Below are 18,509 nucleotides of genomic sequence, written 5' to 3' on the forward strand. Positions count from 1 at the left end.
TGCAGCCAGCCGACTCGCCGCAGGGGCCGCGAAGGGGTTAACCCGGAGGGGGGGAGGGGGCGCGGGCCGCGCGTGCGCTCTGCCGCCCTCCATTGTCTCCACGGCGGCGAGGAGCGCCGGCGAGCGCAGCCCGGGACCGAGCGGGGCGGCGCGGCTGGCTGGAGGGGCCGGCGGCGGCTGGAGCCGGAGCGCGACGCCACGCGACCGCGGCTTCCAGAGCTCCGCCCGGCTGCCCCACCGCCGCGAGCCCTCCCGAAGCCTGGAAGAGTGCGGGCCGCCGGCTCCGGTCGTCGAGTCCTGAGACGGGGGACGCGCGCGGCGCCCCGAGCCTCCGCCGCTTCCTGCTGCGGGCGGGCGAGCGGCCTCCTCCGGCGCCTCCCTCCCTTCGCTGCGGCTCCTCAGGCTCCGGAGCCCGGGGGCGGCCTGTGGCGCTAGGCGCCCGCTCCGGACCGCGCGTCTTCGGACCTTAAGGGGAACATGCTTTCGGCTTGGACAGTTTGAAATTCTTAGTTTGGGGTCCCCGCTCGCTTGCTTTTTCCACCTTGCGGATTTTTTTTTTTTTTTGAAGAATTTTCCTCTCTTTTTTTTTCATTTTCTCCCCTCGGGGCTCTTTTGTGACTCCCTCCCCAGCCCCCCGCCTTTATGTTCGCCCAGCTCTCCTCCCGCTTCTGAGTAGTGGGGGAGGGTCTCGGCCTCCACGTTCCCGCCCTACCGGGGCTCCGGTGAACATGGGGGGCAAGCAGAGCACGGCGACCCGGTCTCGGGGCCCCTTCCCGGGGGTCTCTACCGATGACAGCGCCGTGCCGCCGCCGGGAGGGGCACCCCACTTTGGGCACTACCGGACGGGCGGCGGAGCGATGGGGCTACGCAGCCGCTCTGTCAGCTCGGTGGCAGGCATGGGCATGGACCCCAGCACGGCCGGAGGGGTGCCCTTTAGCCTCTACACCCCCGCCTCCCGCGGGACCGGCGACTCAGAGAGGGCGCCGGGCGGCGGAGGGTCCACATCGGACTCCACCTATGCCCACGGCAATGGTTACCAAGAGACCGGCGGCGGTCACCATAGAGACGGGATGCTGTACCTGGGCTCCCGAGCCTCGCTGGCGGATGCTCTACCTCTGCACATCGCACCCAGGTGGTTCAGCTCGCACAGTGGTGAGTCCGCGGGTGATGGAGGCCTTGAAGGGTGGAGTGCAAGGGAGGGCGCGCCGGGGCGCCTGGAACCTCTTAATGTGCTAAGGTATGGGTATGAAGCTAACTCCTGCCCTTCCCCTGGTTCCCTCCATATCAGAGGATGAATAGGATCAAATAGGATAACTACTGCCTAGGGGAAAAGCTACCAGGCTTGTGGAGCCGGGTGTTTTAGGACTGCAGGCATGTGTTCACTTGTGGATGGCTGAGTGAAACCTGCCCATTGAGGTCGCATTTATTAGCATCATGATCCTCAAAGGTCTTGTCTGAGGCTCTTATTTCTGCCACTGCAGCATGGTGCCTACCTCTCTGGTTAGGGAGGTGGTATCTCCTAAACAAAGAGTGAGAAAAGAAATAAAACTAGGGGCAAGTGATCCTTGGTTTAGGGTTCTTACCCTTGCCAGGAAAGGGAGGTGGTTAGTTTTTCCACCCAACTGGTTTGCTGTATCAATTGTTTAAAATGGAATAGGAGGCTGGCCTAGACAGGTGTGGTCTGCTCTATGGAAAGCCTCCCTCTTTGCATTTGCAGGGCCAGGATTCTGGTCTCTCATGCTGCCTGCAGTAGATTTGGCTCAGGGACTCACATCCCTCCATCTTTTTTTCTCCTGCTCTTCCCGTGATTCTGCATCTTTTTTTTTTCCTTCTTTCTTTTCATAGAGCACAGGAGAGGCGGGGTATTATGGCCCAGCAATTGGCACATGACTGGGGAAGAGGAAGATTGAAAGGATCTAGATGAACTCATTCTGTGCACTTCTGGTGACAGGCCAGGAAAAGGCTGGAGGGGGATTTCCCAGGCCCTGGCTGGTAGGGCAAAAAAGGCCTGGCAGAGACTTCTAGAGGAAAACAGGTCTGTCTGCTTGGCTGTCCTCAGAAGCCAGGGCAGGCCTCTAAAAATTGGTCAAAAGGGGTGTGGGGCTGCTGTTTGCTGATTAATTAACAGTTGAAGTGAAGCAGTTAAGTTTTCAGACTCCATTGCCTGAGTTGGGAAATTTTAGTTACTGTGTAGGAGAAAGCTTTCTTGTGTCCTTAGGGTACATTATGGAAGGTTTACCTGTGGGATTGCTGTTGTAGCTAATTCCAGAACAAGGTTTGGCTTTTATTTATTTATTTATTTTTAATGTATTTCCTTCTTTCGGTCAATTCCATAATCTTACATTTTTGAAGTGGGTTATACTGGCTGGTTTAGATCCTCTCTGACTTTAATTAAACTGTTGGAAATCAGATACAAGGCATGTCTGTCTGCCGTTGGTACCCTTTAGGCATTTGGTATGTGTTAGGCATGTTGGAATGTGTTAGACATGTTGGAATTAATAATCTTCCGTAAATAGTTGAGTCCAGAAGGCTCAGCTGTACTTGTGAGACTGTTGTGATTGTGTTTGTAAGTGAATTGTTATTGGTATGCTTTTAAAACAATTTTGAGTTTGACAAACAACTAACTTAATAAAAGCTTGTATGGGGGAGGGAGAAAAAGTTATCATTTTGGTAAGATTTCTTAAGTCTGACTCTTAATAGAAAGTTCTTTATCCCTTGTTCTATTGTCAGGTTCCCTGATTTCACACTCTTCAGATATTAGCGTTCTCTCCCTCCACACCCCCCCCCCACTCCCAACCAATCATGAGAGTAGGGAGCATCACTGAGCAATGGGAATACAAGAAAAGTTAGAGATAGTCTTTTGGTGTCTCTAAAGTGTCCGTGGCAGGCTCTTGTTAACATTATAGGTAATACTTGTATACATTTAGTTATTTTTAGTATGTAGTACCATCCTGTTCTTTTTGCAAGACTTTGAGCCTATAAAATGCTCCTGGCATCCTGCATTTCACCTCCTACTGCCTCTGAATTGCTTTTGCTGGGGTGGGTGTACCAGTCTGAGATTCCTGTGCTGTTCACCTGAGGTGAGCATTCATTTGTATCAGTGTTCTGTCTCTTAGAACAGGCCGTGGAATCTTCTGGGGCATCCTTTTCTCTTTTTCATGGCTGAGAGGAGAGAAGCTGTTTCCACTGTAGAGCCTTGGAGTTAGGTCCTAGCAGCTTTTGCTCTAGTGTAAGATTCCAAAGCTTTCAATGTTCAATTGACCAGGTTCCTAGAAACTGATACAGTGTTATTACTTGTGTTCTCAAGGTGCTTTGTGAGTCGCAGACAGCTGTCATTAGTGAAATAAGTCAAAGCTGTGGGCTTTTACTGGGTTAGGAAGCAGAATACCGAGGGCTTCCAGTTTTAGGTCCTCTGCTTACTTTGACCTTGGACAAGACAGCACTTTTCTCCAGGCTCATCTTTGTTGTTTTAAAAATAGATGTGGTAATCTCCATGGTGGCAGCTTGTAACGGTTGTTCTCCAAACCCTATGAGAGGATATTCTGCAATTGCACTTGTCTTCCGTCTTCCTGGGCCTTCCTCATGCTGTGACCCTTGCATAGTGAGTTCCTTCTGACAGAAATGCATGTTCTTCCTTTCTTCACGTAGATAGCTTTGGACCCCTTAGGGCTCAACAGATTTCTCCTCAGTAGACACTCTGAACATCTGGCTCTTCCTGTGATTGTTTTCAATCATTTGTGGTAATCTTAAATTTTTTTAACACCTATAAGCATTTATCTTATAAATGGCTTATTATATCTTCATCAGGAGATGTCTGTTCTCCAAGTCCTGCAGAGTCATTGTTGAGGGTCTTTTGTGACAGTATACACAGAAGCAAAAGGCAAAGGGAATCCAAGTTAAACACTGTGGTGGCCTTGTGGGGACAAGGCTATTGTTCTTATAAGCATTTATCTGCTTACTTGTTTTTCCTCTCGTTGATTGACTAAGTGTTCAGCTCTGTGAGACCGGAACTGGCATGATTGCTACTTTAACTCTTACTCCGTTCTGGACACAAGCTTTTGCTGAATAAAAGAACTTGAATGGCTTATGTCCATGGTATTATTCATTACTGTAACTCTACTCCCAGTTTACCGGGGAGGTGAGGGACCCAGACAACTAGCTGCAGATAGCAGAGGTGAGGCTGGAGTACTGGCCTGGCAGAGACAGGACACTGGCTCTTTTTACATTGCTTTGTTTTCTTTGTGTGATTGTTTTGAGACAGGGTCTTAATATGTGACCCCAACTGGCCTCAAATTTAGGTAATACAGGTTGGCTTTGAACTTTTAATTCTGCGCCTTCACCTTCTGAAATGCCTCAGTTACAGGTACATGTTGCGTATGTTCAGCTGTGCTCTAAGACATTACTCTGACCTCTCTTGTCTATAACTTAAGGAAATAATACTCTGGAAACTTAACTAGCCACTAAATGGGAAGGCTAGGCTCATGATGAAGCGCCTGATTCTCAACCTTGAGCTGACTTGTACTCCCAGGTTTATTATATCTTCATCTGGAGATGTCTGTCCTCCCAGTCCTGCAGAGTCATTGTTGAGGGTCTTTTGTGACAATATACACAGAAGCAAAAGGCAAAGGGAATCCAAGTTAAACACTGTGATGGCCTTGTGGGGACAAGGCTTGCCTTGTTCTTGCCTTCTCAGTCTCCTTAGAACTTGACAGACAGAGGTCTACACAAATGGGAACATAGGCCCCATATGGAGGCCAGTGCTGTCTGGAGTCTGCTCTGTATCCAGTTCTCCCACAATTGCTAGAGAACTCCTTTGAGAAGGACATGCGACCCTCTCATTCCTCCCTTCAGCTGCTGGGCTTGTTTTGAGGTGATTCTGTGGCTTTTGGTTTTCTGATGCTAAAGGCATTCTTTTTTGTTCTGTTAACCATAGAATGGGGTTTCCAAACGTGGGGAGAAAACATGAAGTGTCTACATATTAGGTGATACTGCTATGTTCTATAGTAAAATGGCTGACTATTAGGGGTGTTGGTTTGGTCTGGCTTCTTAGTCATGTATATGTATACATATGTATATTTTAAAAAATCCAAATTTATCTTGTATTTTAATCAAGCCATTGACTGGGGCTGAGATAGAGTGACTTATAAAAGTGACTGAATATAAATGTCTCCTGGGTTGGGTTCTAGTTTGCTGTCACACTAGGATTTTCAAAAGGTTTAACTCTTCTAGTCTTAATAGTGAAGGGCAGTTGCCAATTCTATTTGAGTGGATCAGGAAGTCTTTGTGTCTCATTGTAGTTTTGCTAGAGGTGATGGGCCTTTTTGAGTGTTCTGAAAAAGGGAAGACATTCTGTAGTCTCTAAAGAGCCACCCAGTTCTGCAAAAAAAGTTGCAGCCTTAATGAAGACTTTGTTTTTAATGTAGGATTTTTAGTTTTCTATCACCACAAGGGACTTATTTTCCATGCTTCCTTTAGGCAAAGATAATTTCCTAAGGGTCGTAGTTAACTATTTCCCATGAGATCTGAAAGGCATTGCAAGCAATTGTTAACATGGTTGCTTTATGGATGTGCATATTTTTATATTAAACAAAGATTCATCTCCAACTATGTCTCAAGGAATGCTCTAAGCCAGGCCACCCTTAACCAAAGAGAACACTAGTTCCATTCTTAAAGGAACACACCACATATTTTACAACTGTGATGATATTCCACCCAAGCTCAGTAGGCACTGAAATTTAAAATACCCAATTATAGCCAGCAATGCGGCTCAGCAGATAAGGAAACTGGCCTCCAAGCTTGATGAGTTGTGTTCAATCCCCAGGACCCACATGATGGAGGGAGAGAACCAAGTCCCTCAAGTTGTCCTCTGACCTCCACATGCCCACAGACACATGTGCATATATATGCACAGAAAAAAAAAGGAAAATAAAAACTTGTGATACTTGTGCAGAAAAAAACATCATAGTGCTGTCCTAAGAGGGATGTTGGTCCTGCTCTTATTGTACCATAAGCTAGGTTAATGAAGCAAGCTCCTGAGGTAGGGACACTACGGACCCCTGAAGCAAGCTCCAAACCTGAATCCTAATCTTAGTCTCTAGAATAATAGATGAGTGTGGGTTTTTATTTTTTATCCTTAAGCTTTGCTGTGGCCCAATCTAAATTAAATGGTTGGTTCTTAGCATCTTATTATTACAGGCTTAAGTACTAAAGGGGGCTTCTCAGAGACTCTGTTCTTTTCAATCTTCTCTTCATAGGCACCAGGCTTATCACTGGGTGGGCATGGGAAACAGGCAGGCCGATTTCTGAATTCATAGGCCACCCTGGTCCAGAAAGTAAGTTCCAGGACAGCCAAAGCTACACAGAGAAACTCTGTCTTGAAAAGCCAAAGTGGGTAAAAGGAGGAACTAGGTTTATCTTTGTATCCTGTTTCAGATGTGCTATTAGGTCAAGTGGGAGATTTATAAGGACCCAAGTTTCATCTTAAATCAGCAGCTGGGATGGTTTCTGAAGTGATGAGGCAATTTACCCTGCTGTCTCCATGTCTTGGGAGGCAAGCCGAAGGGTGAAGTCACAGTATCTTGCTATTTCTATAACTCAGAGTTAGAGGAGAGAGATAAGAACTTACAGTGCACGCTTGGACAGACACAAACAAGAGCCCCCTGGTAAGTGAGGGTTCCAGAGTATCCATATGTGACTACCTGGTATTTTTATGGAGCCTCATAGCAATGCAGATGACTGGACCCTACTCCCAGAATTCAGTAGGGCTGAGCAGAGGCTCCAGAATCTGAGTTTAAAACCATCCTGAGAGTACAATGAGAACATCTACATTTGAATTCAGCTTGCTGTGGATTTCCTTTTTTTACTTCTGAAACCCAGAGAACTGGGTGGTTTTCTGTTTGTTTTGTTGCATCCATTGTTTTTGATACTAGTTGGGTGTTTTCTAGGCCGGCCATACAGCAAGAACATCCCCCAGAGGTTTTTTTCTGTTTGGCTTTGTTTTTCATATGGAATTAAGCAGTTGTTTCCTACATAAAGGCCTGAGCCAATCTGCCTTGATCTTGAGAACTGAATGGCTCAGAACCGAAAGTAATTGAAGCAATGGCCTTCTGTGGATGCCTTCCCTCTTGAGTTTTCATGAGGCCCCTGCCTCTGGCAGTCCTTCCCAGTGAAGGGCACTGAGTTATGATCTCTCACACACAGGACCAGCCCAGTAGCTATCAAGCTGGGGATCTAGGACAAGTCATGACTCTGAAGTGGATACATTACGAGTTTCCCAGTTTTCCTTTATCTCCAAGCAGGAGCGTTTCCTACCTGTGTAGAAACTGACTTGGCCAAGACTGAGGCAATGATTTATTTATTTTATGTATATGAGTGCCCTATCTGCATGTACACCTTTGTGCCAGAAGAGGGCATCAGATCTTATTATAGATGGTTGTGAACCACTATGTGGTTGCTAGGAATTGCACTCTGGATCTTTGGAAGAGCAGCCAGTGAATGCTCTTAACTACTGAGCCACCTCTCCAGCCTACTTTCTTCCTTCTTAAGAGTGTTCTTGTGGTGTTAAGAGTTATCTTCTTTATCAGTTGTGTTGCACACTCACTCAGGTGTGTGAGGCCTACTGCAAGGTGTTTCTTCTGAATGTCTCCTGTGACCCAGTATAAGGGAGCCCTCTGTCTTCTCAATGTGTCTTGCTCACCCGTGGACTTTAAGTAGCTTTGTTGTATCTAGAGCAGCTTTTCTTTCTTGTCACTGAACACTGTTTTTCATATGAAGTACGATTCACCACTTTTTAAACACGTCTTTGTAAAAATTATCCTAAGCTGTAAAATAGCTCCTTGGTCTGGCAAGTGTAGGTTTCTGAATGCCATGGTATTGATACTTTAGTGCCCCCTCTCAGTTGCTTTTTATTGTGGTAAAATACATGTAATAAAACTTACCATTTTCACCATTTTTAAGTGTATAGTTGAGGGGTACAGTAAGAACGGAATGTAAAATTGTAAAGTATTTGTCTTGTGACAAATGTCTCTTATTTCACTGTGCATAATGAACACCTTAACCTTCATCCCTGTGGCTGCATCTCCAGTCAGAATTTTCTTCCCTTTTAGGGTTGAACATGTACCACAGAATGTGTCTTAGAGTGTACTATAAACTGTATTTGCTAATCATGTATTTGTCACGGGCACATGGCTTCTTTCATGTTGTGGGTAATACTGCTGTGAATGTACAGATACTCTTTGAGACTGTTCTTTACACCACTACCACCTCTCTAGCATCACTAGTGATGTGTTTCACCATTGAGCCATGTCCCCCAGTTTGTCATATATACCTAGGAGTAAAATGGTTGGATCGTATCTGTTGTTGTTTTGTTTTGGAGATAGGGGACAGCTTCTCCTCTCTGTTTTCAATTCAGATTTTTTTTTTTTTTTTGGTATAGTCCAAGCTGACAAACTATGTAGCTGAGGAGAAACTTGAACATCTGATCTCCTGCCTCCAACCCTGAGTGCTAGAATTACCTGCCCAGTTCGTTCAGTGCTGGTGACTGAATTTGGCTTCATACACTGAAGGCAAACACCGCCATCTTGAGCTGTCTCCAGATCCTCTGTTTCAGAACTTCTGTTTCTTGCTTTTTCTCGGGTCTTGCTCTATTGCTGGGGTGTTCTATCTGGAATTTACTGTGTAGGCCTTGCTGGGTTAAATTCAGAGATCTGTCTTCCTCTGCTTCTTGAGTGCTGGGATTCCAGGCTCAGAGTCACCATATCTGGCTTTTTTATTTTTTTTTATTATTTTTTTTAATAGTGAATGAAAATGGGTCCAGTAAAGAAACAAAATAGATGTTCAGTGATGGAAAAGGCAAAACAGTTCATTCTAAACTATTTGGAAAAGCAAGGAGAAAGCCTGGAGGGGAAGATTTTCAGGGTTAAAAGGAAAGGAGAAGAAAGGGGGTTTGTGAATAGGGACTGAGGGAGCCTAGAGGCCAGCATTGACCTTGAAAAATGGATGTTACCATGAGAGCCACAAGTTCCTCTTGCCAGAGATAAGGAAAATGACTCCCTTTTTGTAAGCAGGAACTTTCTGTAAGCCCCAAATGAATGGGGGCCTTCAACCTTGGGAGAAGGACTTTCTTGAGGACAAGACAGATTATAGCTAATCTGATGGGTGAAATGTTATGTCTTATCGTTTATAATTTCTGTCACAGTGATTGGTAAATATGATTTTGTTTTTTTTCTAGCCATTCATGTATCTTTGAAGAAATACATATTCAGCTCATTTGCCTGTAACAATTTTTTTAAAATTTCATGTATATATGTATTTTGCCTACACATATGTCTGTGCACCACATTTGTGCTTGTTGCCGTCAGAGGACAAAAGAGGATTCCAGTCTCCTAGAACTGGAGTTACAGAAGGTTGTAAGCTGTCTAAAAGTGGGTGCTGGGAATTGAACCTGGGTCCTCTGGAAGAGCAGCAACTGCTCTCTTTTACTTGTTTGTTTAAGATTTATTTTATTTCTATAAGCACACTGTAGCTGTCTTAAGACACACCAGAAGAAAGCATCAGATCCCATTATAGATGGTTGTGAGTCACCATGTTAATGCTGGGAATTGAACTCAGGACCTATGGAAGAGCAGTCAGTGCTTTTAACCTCTGAGCCATTTCTCCAGCCCGCAGCAAGTGCTCTTAACCACTGAATCATCTCTCCAGCCTCTCTTTGAATCAGGTTGGGTTTATTATTACTCTTGCTTTTAATGATGTTTTCAGTAATTTATTAAATAAAGCCTTATATGATAATCAACATTATTAATATGTTATTCCCTCCAAATAACTAATAAACATGTATTACATGGATCACTTTTTGCTCAAAATGAAGAATTTAAAAGGTCCATGTTGAGATAACTTTCTTTTTGTTTCATTGAAAGACTATGAAAAGTGGCTGTTAGATAATGCCTTCATTTTTGAAAAGTGATTTTTGGTGAATTGTCACTGTATGTGCTTGCATGTGTACCTGTGTGCGCATACTTTGCTTTCTCGGTCTTGGTGAATGAGATTTATAATACGGCTTCGGACTCCTTTTTTTAGTACCCTTCTCCCTTATAAAATACAATTAAAACATATTTCACAAACAGCTATTCCAAATTACTCACTTCCATATTGTATGCTAAATAATACCTTCTAAGGTCAAAGGAGGTCTCTTAGCTTGTGGAAGAAGCAGAGTTACTTAGACAATTTGGGACCGAGCTAGAAAGTCTCCATACCGCAAGCCTGTGTGGTCATTTTGCTCACATTTCTGAGCTATTTGGAAACATTTTTGTTGCTCCCATCTCAATAGCCTTTTTCCTGTAGAGAAGAGCTGGCTAGGGTTCTTTTATCCTGATTCTCCCCTAAGGACTCTGGAAATTCTACAAGAATTTATTTAAAGGAGCCCTTGGGATTCCATACTAACAAATTAGTTTTGTGAAATATTGCTTATTCTTTTATTTACACTCTCAAATATATAACACTATTTAAGATAGATAGGAAACTTCCTAAAATACCAGTTACCACTGTAACAACCATCCCCAGTACCCATGTAAGCCATTAGTTACTGGTTTCACTCATGCCTGGTCAGATGTGGTTGAAGCATCTGCACCATTGTAACCAGATGCCCTGGAGAGGTCGTAAGACCTGTGATGAGTGCTGACCTGCAAGCCTTAGTGTCTGACAAACCCAATTATATTAGGTATTAGCTGGGCTTAATCAATCAGTTTCCTACCTCTTCTCTAAACCTAAAGGCCAAATGCAACACAAAAGGCTAAGCAGATAAATGTTTCCTGTGTTTGGTATAGGAACCTCCAGTGAAGTGGCAGACCTATGAAAACTACTATCATGAGCTGTTCTATTTTGCTGTGGCTTTGGAAACCTTTGGATTTCTTTACTGAAAATTTGTTTGGTAAAAAAAATCTTTTTAATGAAACAGTGTGAGTCACAAAGCAGCCACCCCTTCTTATAATAGCATTTCTCACCAGGGGAATTTTTGGTAGCTGTTGGGGGAGGGATGTGAGTAGGTTGTAGATGATACATCTCTTGGTAGAGCACAGCCAAAGGCTGCTGCATGACAACTCTGGTGCTTTCCTTGCTGATGCCAAGCTCTGAATTCAAAATGCAGGACAGCAGAACAGAGAAGCCTGAGTTAGCGAATGGATGAACAGCATAAACAATGAGATTGGAGCCTTGACATTTTCAGTCAGTTCAAATCCCATTGAATGTGAAAGGATCATGAAACAGGTCCGAGGTCAGAGCCCTGGAAGCCACAGAGGCAGAATATTACGCCTCTGGGTTCTGAGATGGCCACTGACCTAATACTCATCTGTGGATCACAAGTAGCTTCTTTCCTTCAGTGTCTGTCTCCTGTTTCCAGATTGTAAAGTTTCAAGGCCAGAGCACCAACAATCCACCAATAGTGGATTTTGGGGCTGTACTTTACCCTTAACACTTTTGGTTCAAATTGGGTTTGTGAGGACTGGAGAGATGGATCTGTGATTAATAGCACAAGGACCAAGGTTCAATTCCTATCACCCACATGGCAGCTCACAGCTGTCTGTAACTACAGTTCCAGGACATTCAACACCCTCATACAGGCAAAAACTCCAGTGCACATAAAATAAAGATTTAAAAAATGTTTTTTTTTTTTTTTACATTAAAATGCTTCTGCATTGAAAGGAAGGGATTACCAGGCCAGCCTGTTCTACAGAGCAAGTTCCAGCATAGCCAGGGCTACACAGAGAATCCCTGTGTCAAACAATAGTAGCTTACAGAATGGGAGAAAATCTGCTAGTTGTTGATTCTCCAACAAGAGGTTAATATCCAGAATATGTAAAGTCATTAAAAAATAATTCTATAAAAGATAAGAAAAGGAATCCAACAGACAGTTCTCAAAAGGAGCACTAGTACCCCCTCCCTTTTTAAGTACCAGAGAAATGCAAATCAAAGCTCCTTTGAGAGCCCACCATCAAGAAAAGAAAAACAAGAAATATAGCTCCTTGGTGCAGTGTTTACCCCACATGGAGCAAGGCCCTGGGTGCATTCTTGGCACCACCAAACAAATAAATGCTGGGAGGAAAGAGAGTGTGTACACCCCTGGGAAATGTGAATTAGTTTAGCCACTGTGGGACTCAGTGCAGAAGTTCCATCAAAAAACTAAAACTAAAACTACTATATGACTTAAGCCTGCCCCTCGGGAAATATACCCAAAGGAATCTAAGCGCATGCTAGACATATCTGTATACGTCTTTTTCAGCACCATTCACAGCAGTGAATATACAGAATCAAGCTGTGCATCTATTGTTTATAAGTTTTCAACCATTTTTTAAAAAGTGAAATCAACACACTGGTGGCACGCTGACTTCAGCATTTGGGGAGCAGGGTCAGGAGGATCTGAGTTCAAGGCTAGCCTTGTTTACATAGTTTCAGGACAGCCTTGCTATAGAGAAATAATAATAATAGAAATCATCTCAATTGGGCTATCTGGAAAATGATGAAATACATGATTCACATTTTCTCTCATGTGGAATTTAGATTTAGAAAAGATGGGAAAGTAGGAGAGTGAAGGAGCAGTGGACGGGTGGCGCACAGGAGTCAAGATCCGTATGCTCAGGCTGCTGCTGTCCCTGTGCAGAAATGTCCCAATGAAGCCTGTGTGTGATTGTAGTAACAAACGTATACTAATAGAATTATAGAAACAGAAATTAGATCTAGCCAGGTAGTAGTGACGGATTACTTAAATCCTAGCACATGGCAGGCAGATCTCTGAATTCAAGTCCATTCAGATCTACAGAGGGAGTTCCAGGGCAGCCAAAGCTGTTTCAAAGAAGCCTTGTATCAAAAAACAAACAAACAAACAAAACAAATCAAAACAACCCAACCCAACTAGATCTAAAGCACATAGAATGGCACACACCATTTACCTTAGCCTCTCTGCCTAGGACGGTGGAAAAGAAAGACCTTCCTAGAGATCTTAACATTTTAGAACAGGGTTGGAGAGGTGTCTCAATGGTCGAGCATTTCTGTTCTTTTAGAGGACCTGGGTTCTGTGCCCAGGACCCACATGTCTTACATCTGTGTGGAACTCCAGCTCCATGGAGTTTCAGTGACCTCTTCTGGCCTTGTGAGTGCTCCATGCATATACTGCACAGACATAGCAAAAATGGCAAAGCTCACATGAAAAAGAAAATTAATTTAGAAAAAGTCAACATATCAGTTTTCAAAAGCACTTGCCCCAAACCTTTCTCTAAACCCCAAGGTTAGCTTTCAAGGTTCTTGCAGGGTTGTGCTTGTCGAGAGATAAGGTCTCATGTGTTCCAGGCTAGCCTTTTTTCACTGTGGAGCTGAAGATGACTTTGATCTTCTAATCCTCTTTCCTCTACCTCCCTGCTGCTGGATAGCAGGCACAAATAACTGTGCCTGGTTTTGTGTGATGCTAGAGATTGAATTTTAAAGGCTTAATGCATGCTGGCAAACTTTCGGTCAACTGAACTAACCCCATCACTTTTTAGAGACAAAGTCTTGCTTATACTGGTCTATAATTTTGTAGCCCATGAAGGTCTCAAACTAGCAATCCTCCTGCCTCCTGCCTCACTTTCTTACTGTTGGGTTTGTAGGTATGAGTCACCACAGCCATCTTCTGAGCCTTAGTTTTAACTGCTGTCAGCTTCATTGACTCAAAGTTTCACAGGACTCATTTCAGAACCACTGCTTCCTGTAAGATGTAGACACAGGAATATCTGAGAAGTTTTACAGCTGTTAAGACTCTAAATGGCATGGCTGTCTCCTTTTTGTGTTTTCCTGGCTCTCCCCCTCCCCCCAAAGCCTCATACCAGTTCCAAGTCTCCAGGGCTCCAAAGGGGGAAACAGGAAGTCCATATTTGATGCATGAGAGCCAGCAACTAATAGAGCAAAGGGCACCCGTACTGGGTGATTGATAGCAAGTCCTAAGAAAGGAAGGGCTGCCTGCTTGTATAGTAGAAAACAGTCTTTTACCTGAAGAACAAAGCACTGAAGGAAAAAGTGTATGCTATTTAGCAGTAGGAATCAGTCTCCAATTTCTCTTACTTGGAGGCTTGCTGGATGCTTATCTTTGGATCCCAGCTGCAGCCCGAAGCCTTTCCTCTTTCCTTCCCTTTAAGAGCAAACTCAGAAGATTTGGTCTTGTGGTTGGTGAATGGGTAAGTCCGATGGTCAATGCTGTTTCATTTTTTTTTTTTGTTACAGGTATTCATGTCAGGAAATCAGATAGTGGTGTGACTCTGAATAGGGGATATTTGGTGCCTTAAGATGTTCTCAGACTATGGACTGCTTCAGGAATTCAAAAAAGAGATGATATACTTAACCTAATAGGCAGATAATAATAAAGCATTATAGACATAATTGTGGATATCCTTTCCATTCTCATTTTCCCATCCTTCCTCAAGAGTACCCACTGCCCTGACTCTGCTCTGTGTGTGTGTATGTGCATAAACCATTTATTTACTGTGCTTGTCAATTTTTTATACTTTGCATAGGCTGCATCCAAATACATACATACACATACATACATACATACACACATACATACATGCATACACACATACATATATACATATACATACATACACACATACAGATATATATATGAAAACATATTTGTGGTGTGTAAGTGGGTTTTACATGCTAGCACAGCAGAACACTTTCACTGCCATACTATCTGACTTCACATAATCATCTGTCATTTTCTGTTTAATAAATAAGCATTAAATTATTTTCACTTACTTCAAAATGTTTTCATGTTTCCTTACATGCTTTTTGTTGTTGCTGTTTTGTTTTTAGCCATGACTGTTTTAAATTAATTAGCTTGGTAGACCAGGCTGGCCTTGAACTCACAGAGATCTGTCTCCAGTGCTGGGATTAAAGTCGTATACCACCACACCAAGCTAATTACTAGTAATTAGCTCTGTGGGAAGGGCAAATTGTTTGACCTTACGAATCCTTTTTTAGAACTGTTGTCTAAGTGCAACTTTCTAGGGTTTCAAATAAGAGATCCAGATGGGACCAACAAAATGAAGTACAATGTTCCAGCAGCTGCTGTTTATAGTGGGAATTCTTAATGCCAGGATGGGTAAGGTATCTCCTGCACCTGACCTAATAGGCACTTTCACATTTTCTCCTCTACTATATTGCATAAACAACAAAATTCCCTGATGTCTTTGTATCACAAAGAACAGTTTCGAGTGTTTCAGACAACAATTAAAAAACAAACAAACATGGGGACTGGAGAAATGGCTCAGTGGTTAAGAGCACTGACTGCTCTTCCAGAGGTTCTGAGTTCAAATCCCAGCATCCACATGGTAGCTCACAACCATCTATAATGAGATCTGATGCCCTCTTCTGGTGTGTCTGAAGACAGCTACAGTGTACTTATATACCTAATAAATAAATTAAATTAAAACAAAACAAAAAAACCAACCAAACAAAAAACCCTGCCTCTCTTGGGCAATTTTTGCTTTCAGACAAATTTTAGGTTAGGCTCTGTTTTGTTAATTTCTCTGGGGGTGGGGGGGAGGCCTACAGGGGTTTTATCCATGTGCCAGTTTGTTGTAGATTTTTCACTAGTTTGTTTTTCTATTATTAGAATTCCAGGTTTGCTGAGACATATGGCAATCCTCTTGCTGTAGTCTCCCAGGTGCTGAGATTATAGTTTTCTCATGCCCACCTCTCTTGCTGTCTTTATAAATAGATAGTACTAGATGGATGTAATTATTGGGCTCTTAAGGTTTACTTATTTATGTGTATGAATGTCTTTTATGTCTGTGTACCACATGCGTACCTGGTGCCCATGAAGGCCAAAAGAGGGGGTTAGAACCCTGGAACTGGAGTTATCATTGTTAGCTACCATATGGGTGCTGGGAATTGAGCCTAGGTCATCTGAAAGAGCAGCCAGTGTTCTTAACTACTGAGCTATCCCTTCAGCTCAAGAATATATTTTTTACATATTTTTAATTTCTGAAATTATTTTCAGAACTTTTTTGGGTTGTTGGGATCAAAGACATAGCAACCATTGCCTGTCTTTCAGAACTTTTGCAAATGGATATTATACCCCTGCAGTTTTAAAGTCCTCAGTGTTACCAGAAATACAGGTAATTGACAAACATTAAGTTTTTGGCTTTGTAAAGCCCCTTAAGGTCTTAACAAATAAGATTTCAAAAGTCTGAAAAGTCCATGTTGACCTGCTCCTGGGAATGGGAATGATCTTGAAAGTGACGGAGGGTCTGAAGGGGTGTTAGGCTTAACACTGAGACCTACTTTAATCGGAGTTGATCTGTATCCTTACGTGAACCAAAATAGATACAGCCTCTGTTCTGTGTGTTGGTGCTTTGAGCTAGTCTATTAAAAGAAAGGCTTTAAAAAGGCCTTTTTAGAAGAATGGAGATGGCTCAGTAGTTAAAAGAGTGCTTGGTTGCTCTTGCAGAAGACTTGGGGGTTCAATTCCCAATACCTACATGGTGGGTACTGTCTGTAGCTCCAGTTGCAAAGAAAACAATGTTTGATTCTGCTCTGAGGGTACCAGGTATTGCACATTGTGCATAGACATACACACAGGCAAAACACCTATATACATCAAAAAAATTTTAAACTAATTTACTTTCTCTTTTTCCTTGTTTGTTTGTTTTTCAAGATAGGGTTTCTCTGTGTAGCACTGGAAGTTCCACAGGACTCATTTCAGAACCACTGCTTCCTGTAAGATGTAGACACAGGAATATCTGAGAAGTTTTACAGCTGTTAAGACTCTAAATGGCATGGCTGTCTCCTTTTTGTGTTTTCCTGGCTCTCCCCCTCCGCACAAAGCCTCATACCAGTTCCAAGTCTCCAGGGCTCCAAAGGGAAAACTCTTTATAGGCCAGACTTGCCTCGAACTCATGGAGATCTGCCTGATGTCTGACAAGGCCATATTCTTCTGTATATGGGGCTGGAGCCATGTGTCCTTCCATGTGTATAGTCTTTGGTTGGTGGTTTAGTTCCTGGAAGCTCTGGGGAGGTCTGGTTGGTATTGTTGTTCTTCTTTAAAGACAACTTTTATTATTATTTTGTGGGGGAGTATCATTTTGTAGTTCTTGCTAGCTTGAATATACTTTGCTTAGTATATACTATTCTGGTCTTGGACTCAGAGATCATCTGCTTCTGCCTCTTGAGTACAGGGAATAAAGTGTTCATCACCAAACCCAGCCTGGTGCTGTTTTGTTTCCTGTCGTCCATTAGACGTGGTTTGGTTGTTCTTATTCTATACTTTCATCTCTCCCTTTCTACTATCTGGAAGCTTTGGACTCATTTAGTTGCTTCTCTTAAACTTCAACTAAATATAAAGTTAGATCATCTTCATTCCTAAATAAGAACCTACAGTTTCTGCTGCTTGCTGCTCTGGTTCTGTATTATAATCAACGTTGTTTTCATACCCTAGAATTTGTTATTGCTGTTCTTAATTTGATAACTTCTGCTCACTTGGATCCACCAACCCGCTTACTTTCCTCTGCCTCCTGTTTCTTCTCCCATCTTCATGCTTCTGAGCTACACTTCTGCTAACAAAGGTGGGAAGGCTCTATAGTTGGGTTTTCTCTGTCTACTACTGTGAAACTTTTTTTCTTTTCTTTTTTGCTTGCCTAAATATATTTTACTTGTCATGATCATTGGATAATTTAACTGGATGTGTGTGTGTGTGTGTGTGTGTGTGTGTGAGTTTGTAGCTTAATTATTTTTCTCAATATTTAGACAGTTTTACTGCTGTGTTTTGTCTCGTGTCTAAAGTTGCAATGGTGTGGTCGGCTTCTGGCCTCCTAGAGCTGATCTAGTGTCTGCTGCTCTGTCTGCTTTGTTCCTGGCCTGGAGGTTACTGTGGTGGGATTCTCACCTGACTCTTTCCTGGGTCCCGCCTGTTATTTGTCCGTGTGCCTCAAATCTAGATTTACAATTTTTACTTTTTATTGATTTTTTTTTTTCAATCCTTGGAGCTGTGCTTTGAGCAGCCATGAAAGTTGTGGGTCTTGGTGCTTCTGTGGTTTGTGCTATTCGACTTCCACCGCTCAGATTCTGGTCCTGTCCTTCAGTTGTTTTCAGTTCCCGTATCTTCCAGTGTGCGGTTGTTTCTTCTCCCATTTTAATTCACAGGTTTATATTCACTGAATGAAATGACATGGTGAGTTTCTCGAGGTAATAAAGTGGGTTGTTCACATTGCTTTCCGTTGTACAAAAACAAACAAACAAAAATGAACAGGTCACCTCACCTGTGCTTTCCTTGTTGCCCTCCTTGGGAAAGGATCGAGGTTTAGCTAGTCGCTTTCTTACCGTCTCTTCCCGCTCAGACATTCCGTGAAGCCTTATCACTCTGGCTTCATGCTGTGAGCAAACAAGCACTCTGAGCGTGGGGACAGGCAGGAAGCTAGCTAGAGCCCAGCAGGGCTTTGTGCTCCACTCCCAGAGGAAGAGCAGCTCCTGAGTCATGTGGGGAAACC

At 43.2% G+C, this 18,509-nt stretch overlaps 1 protein-coding gene across 3 annotated transcripts in view; it reads left to right on the forward strand.

The window, feature by feature from the left end:
• Window positions 1–440: 440 nt before the first annotated feature.
• ZNRF1 (zinc and ring finger 1) overlaps window positions 441–18,509 on the forward strand; it is an 83,432-nt gene continuing 65,363 nt past the window's right edge. For all 3 annotated transcript variants that reach the window (XM_080937176.1, XM_080937177.1, XM_080937178.1), the window contains exon 1: window positions 441–1,152. In XM_080937176.1, coding sequence (XP_080793302.1) covers window positions 729–1,152 — 424 coding nt within the window. In that variant the 5' untranslated portion in view covers window positions 441–728. The remainder of the gene's footprint in view (window positions 1,153–18,509) is intronic.

Source organism: Micromys minutus (genome assembly GCF_963924665.1).
Source record: "Micromys minutus genome assembly, chromosome: 24".
NCBI lineage: Eukaryota > Metazoa > Chordata > Mammalia > Rodentia > Muridae > Micromys > Micromys minutus.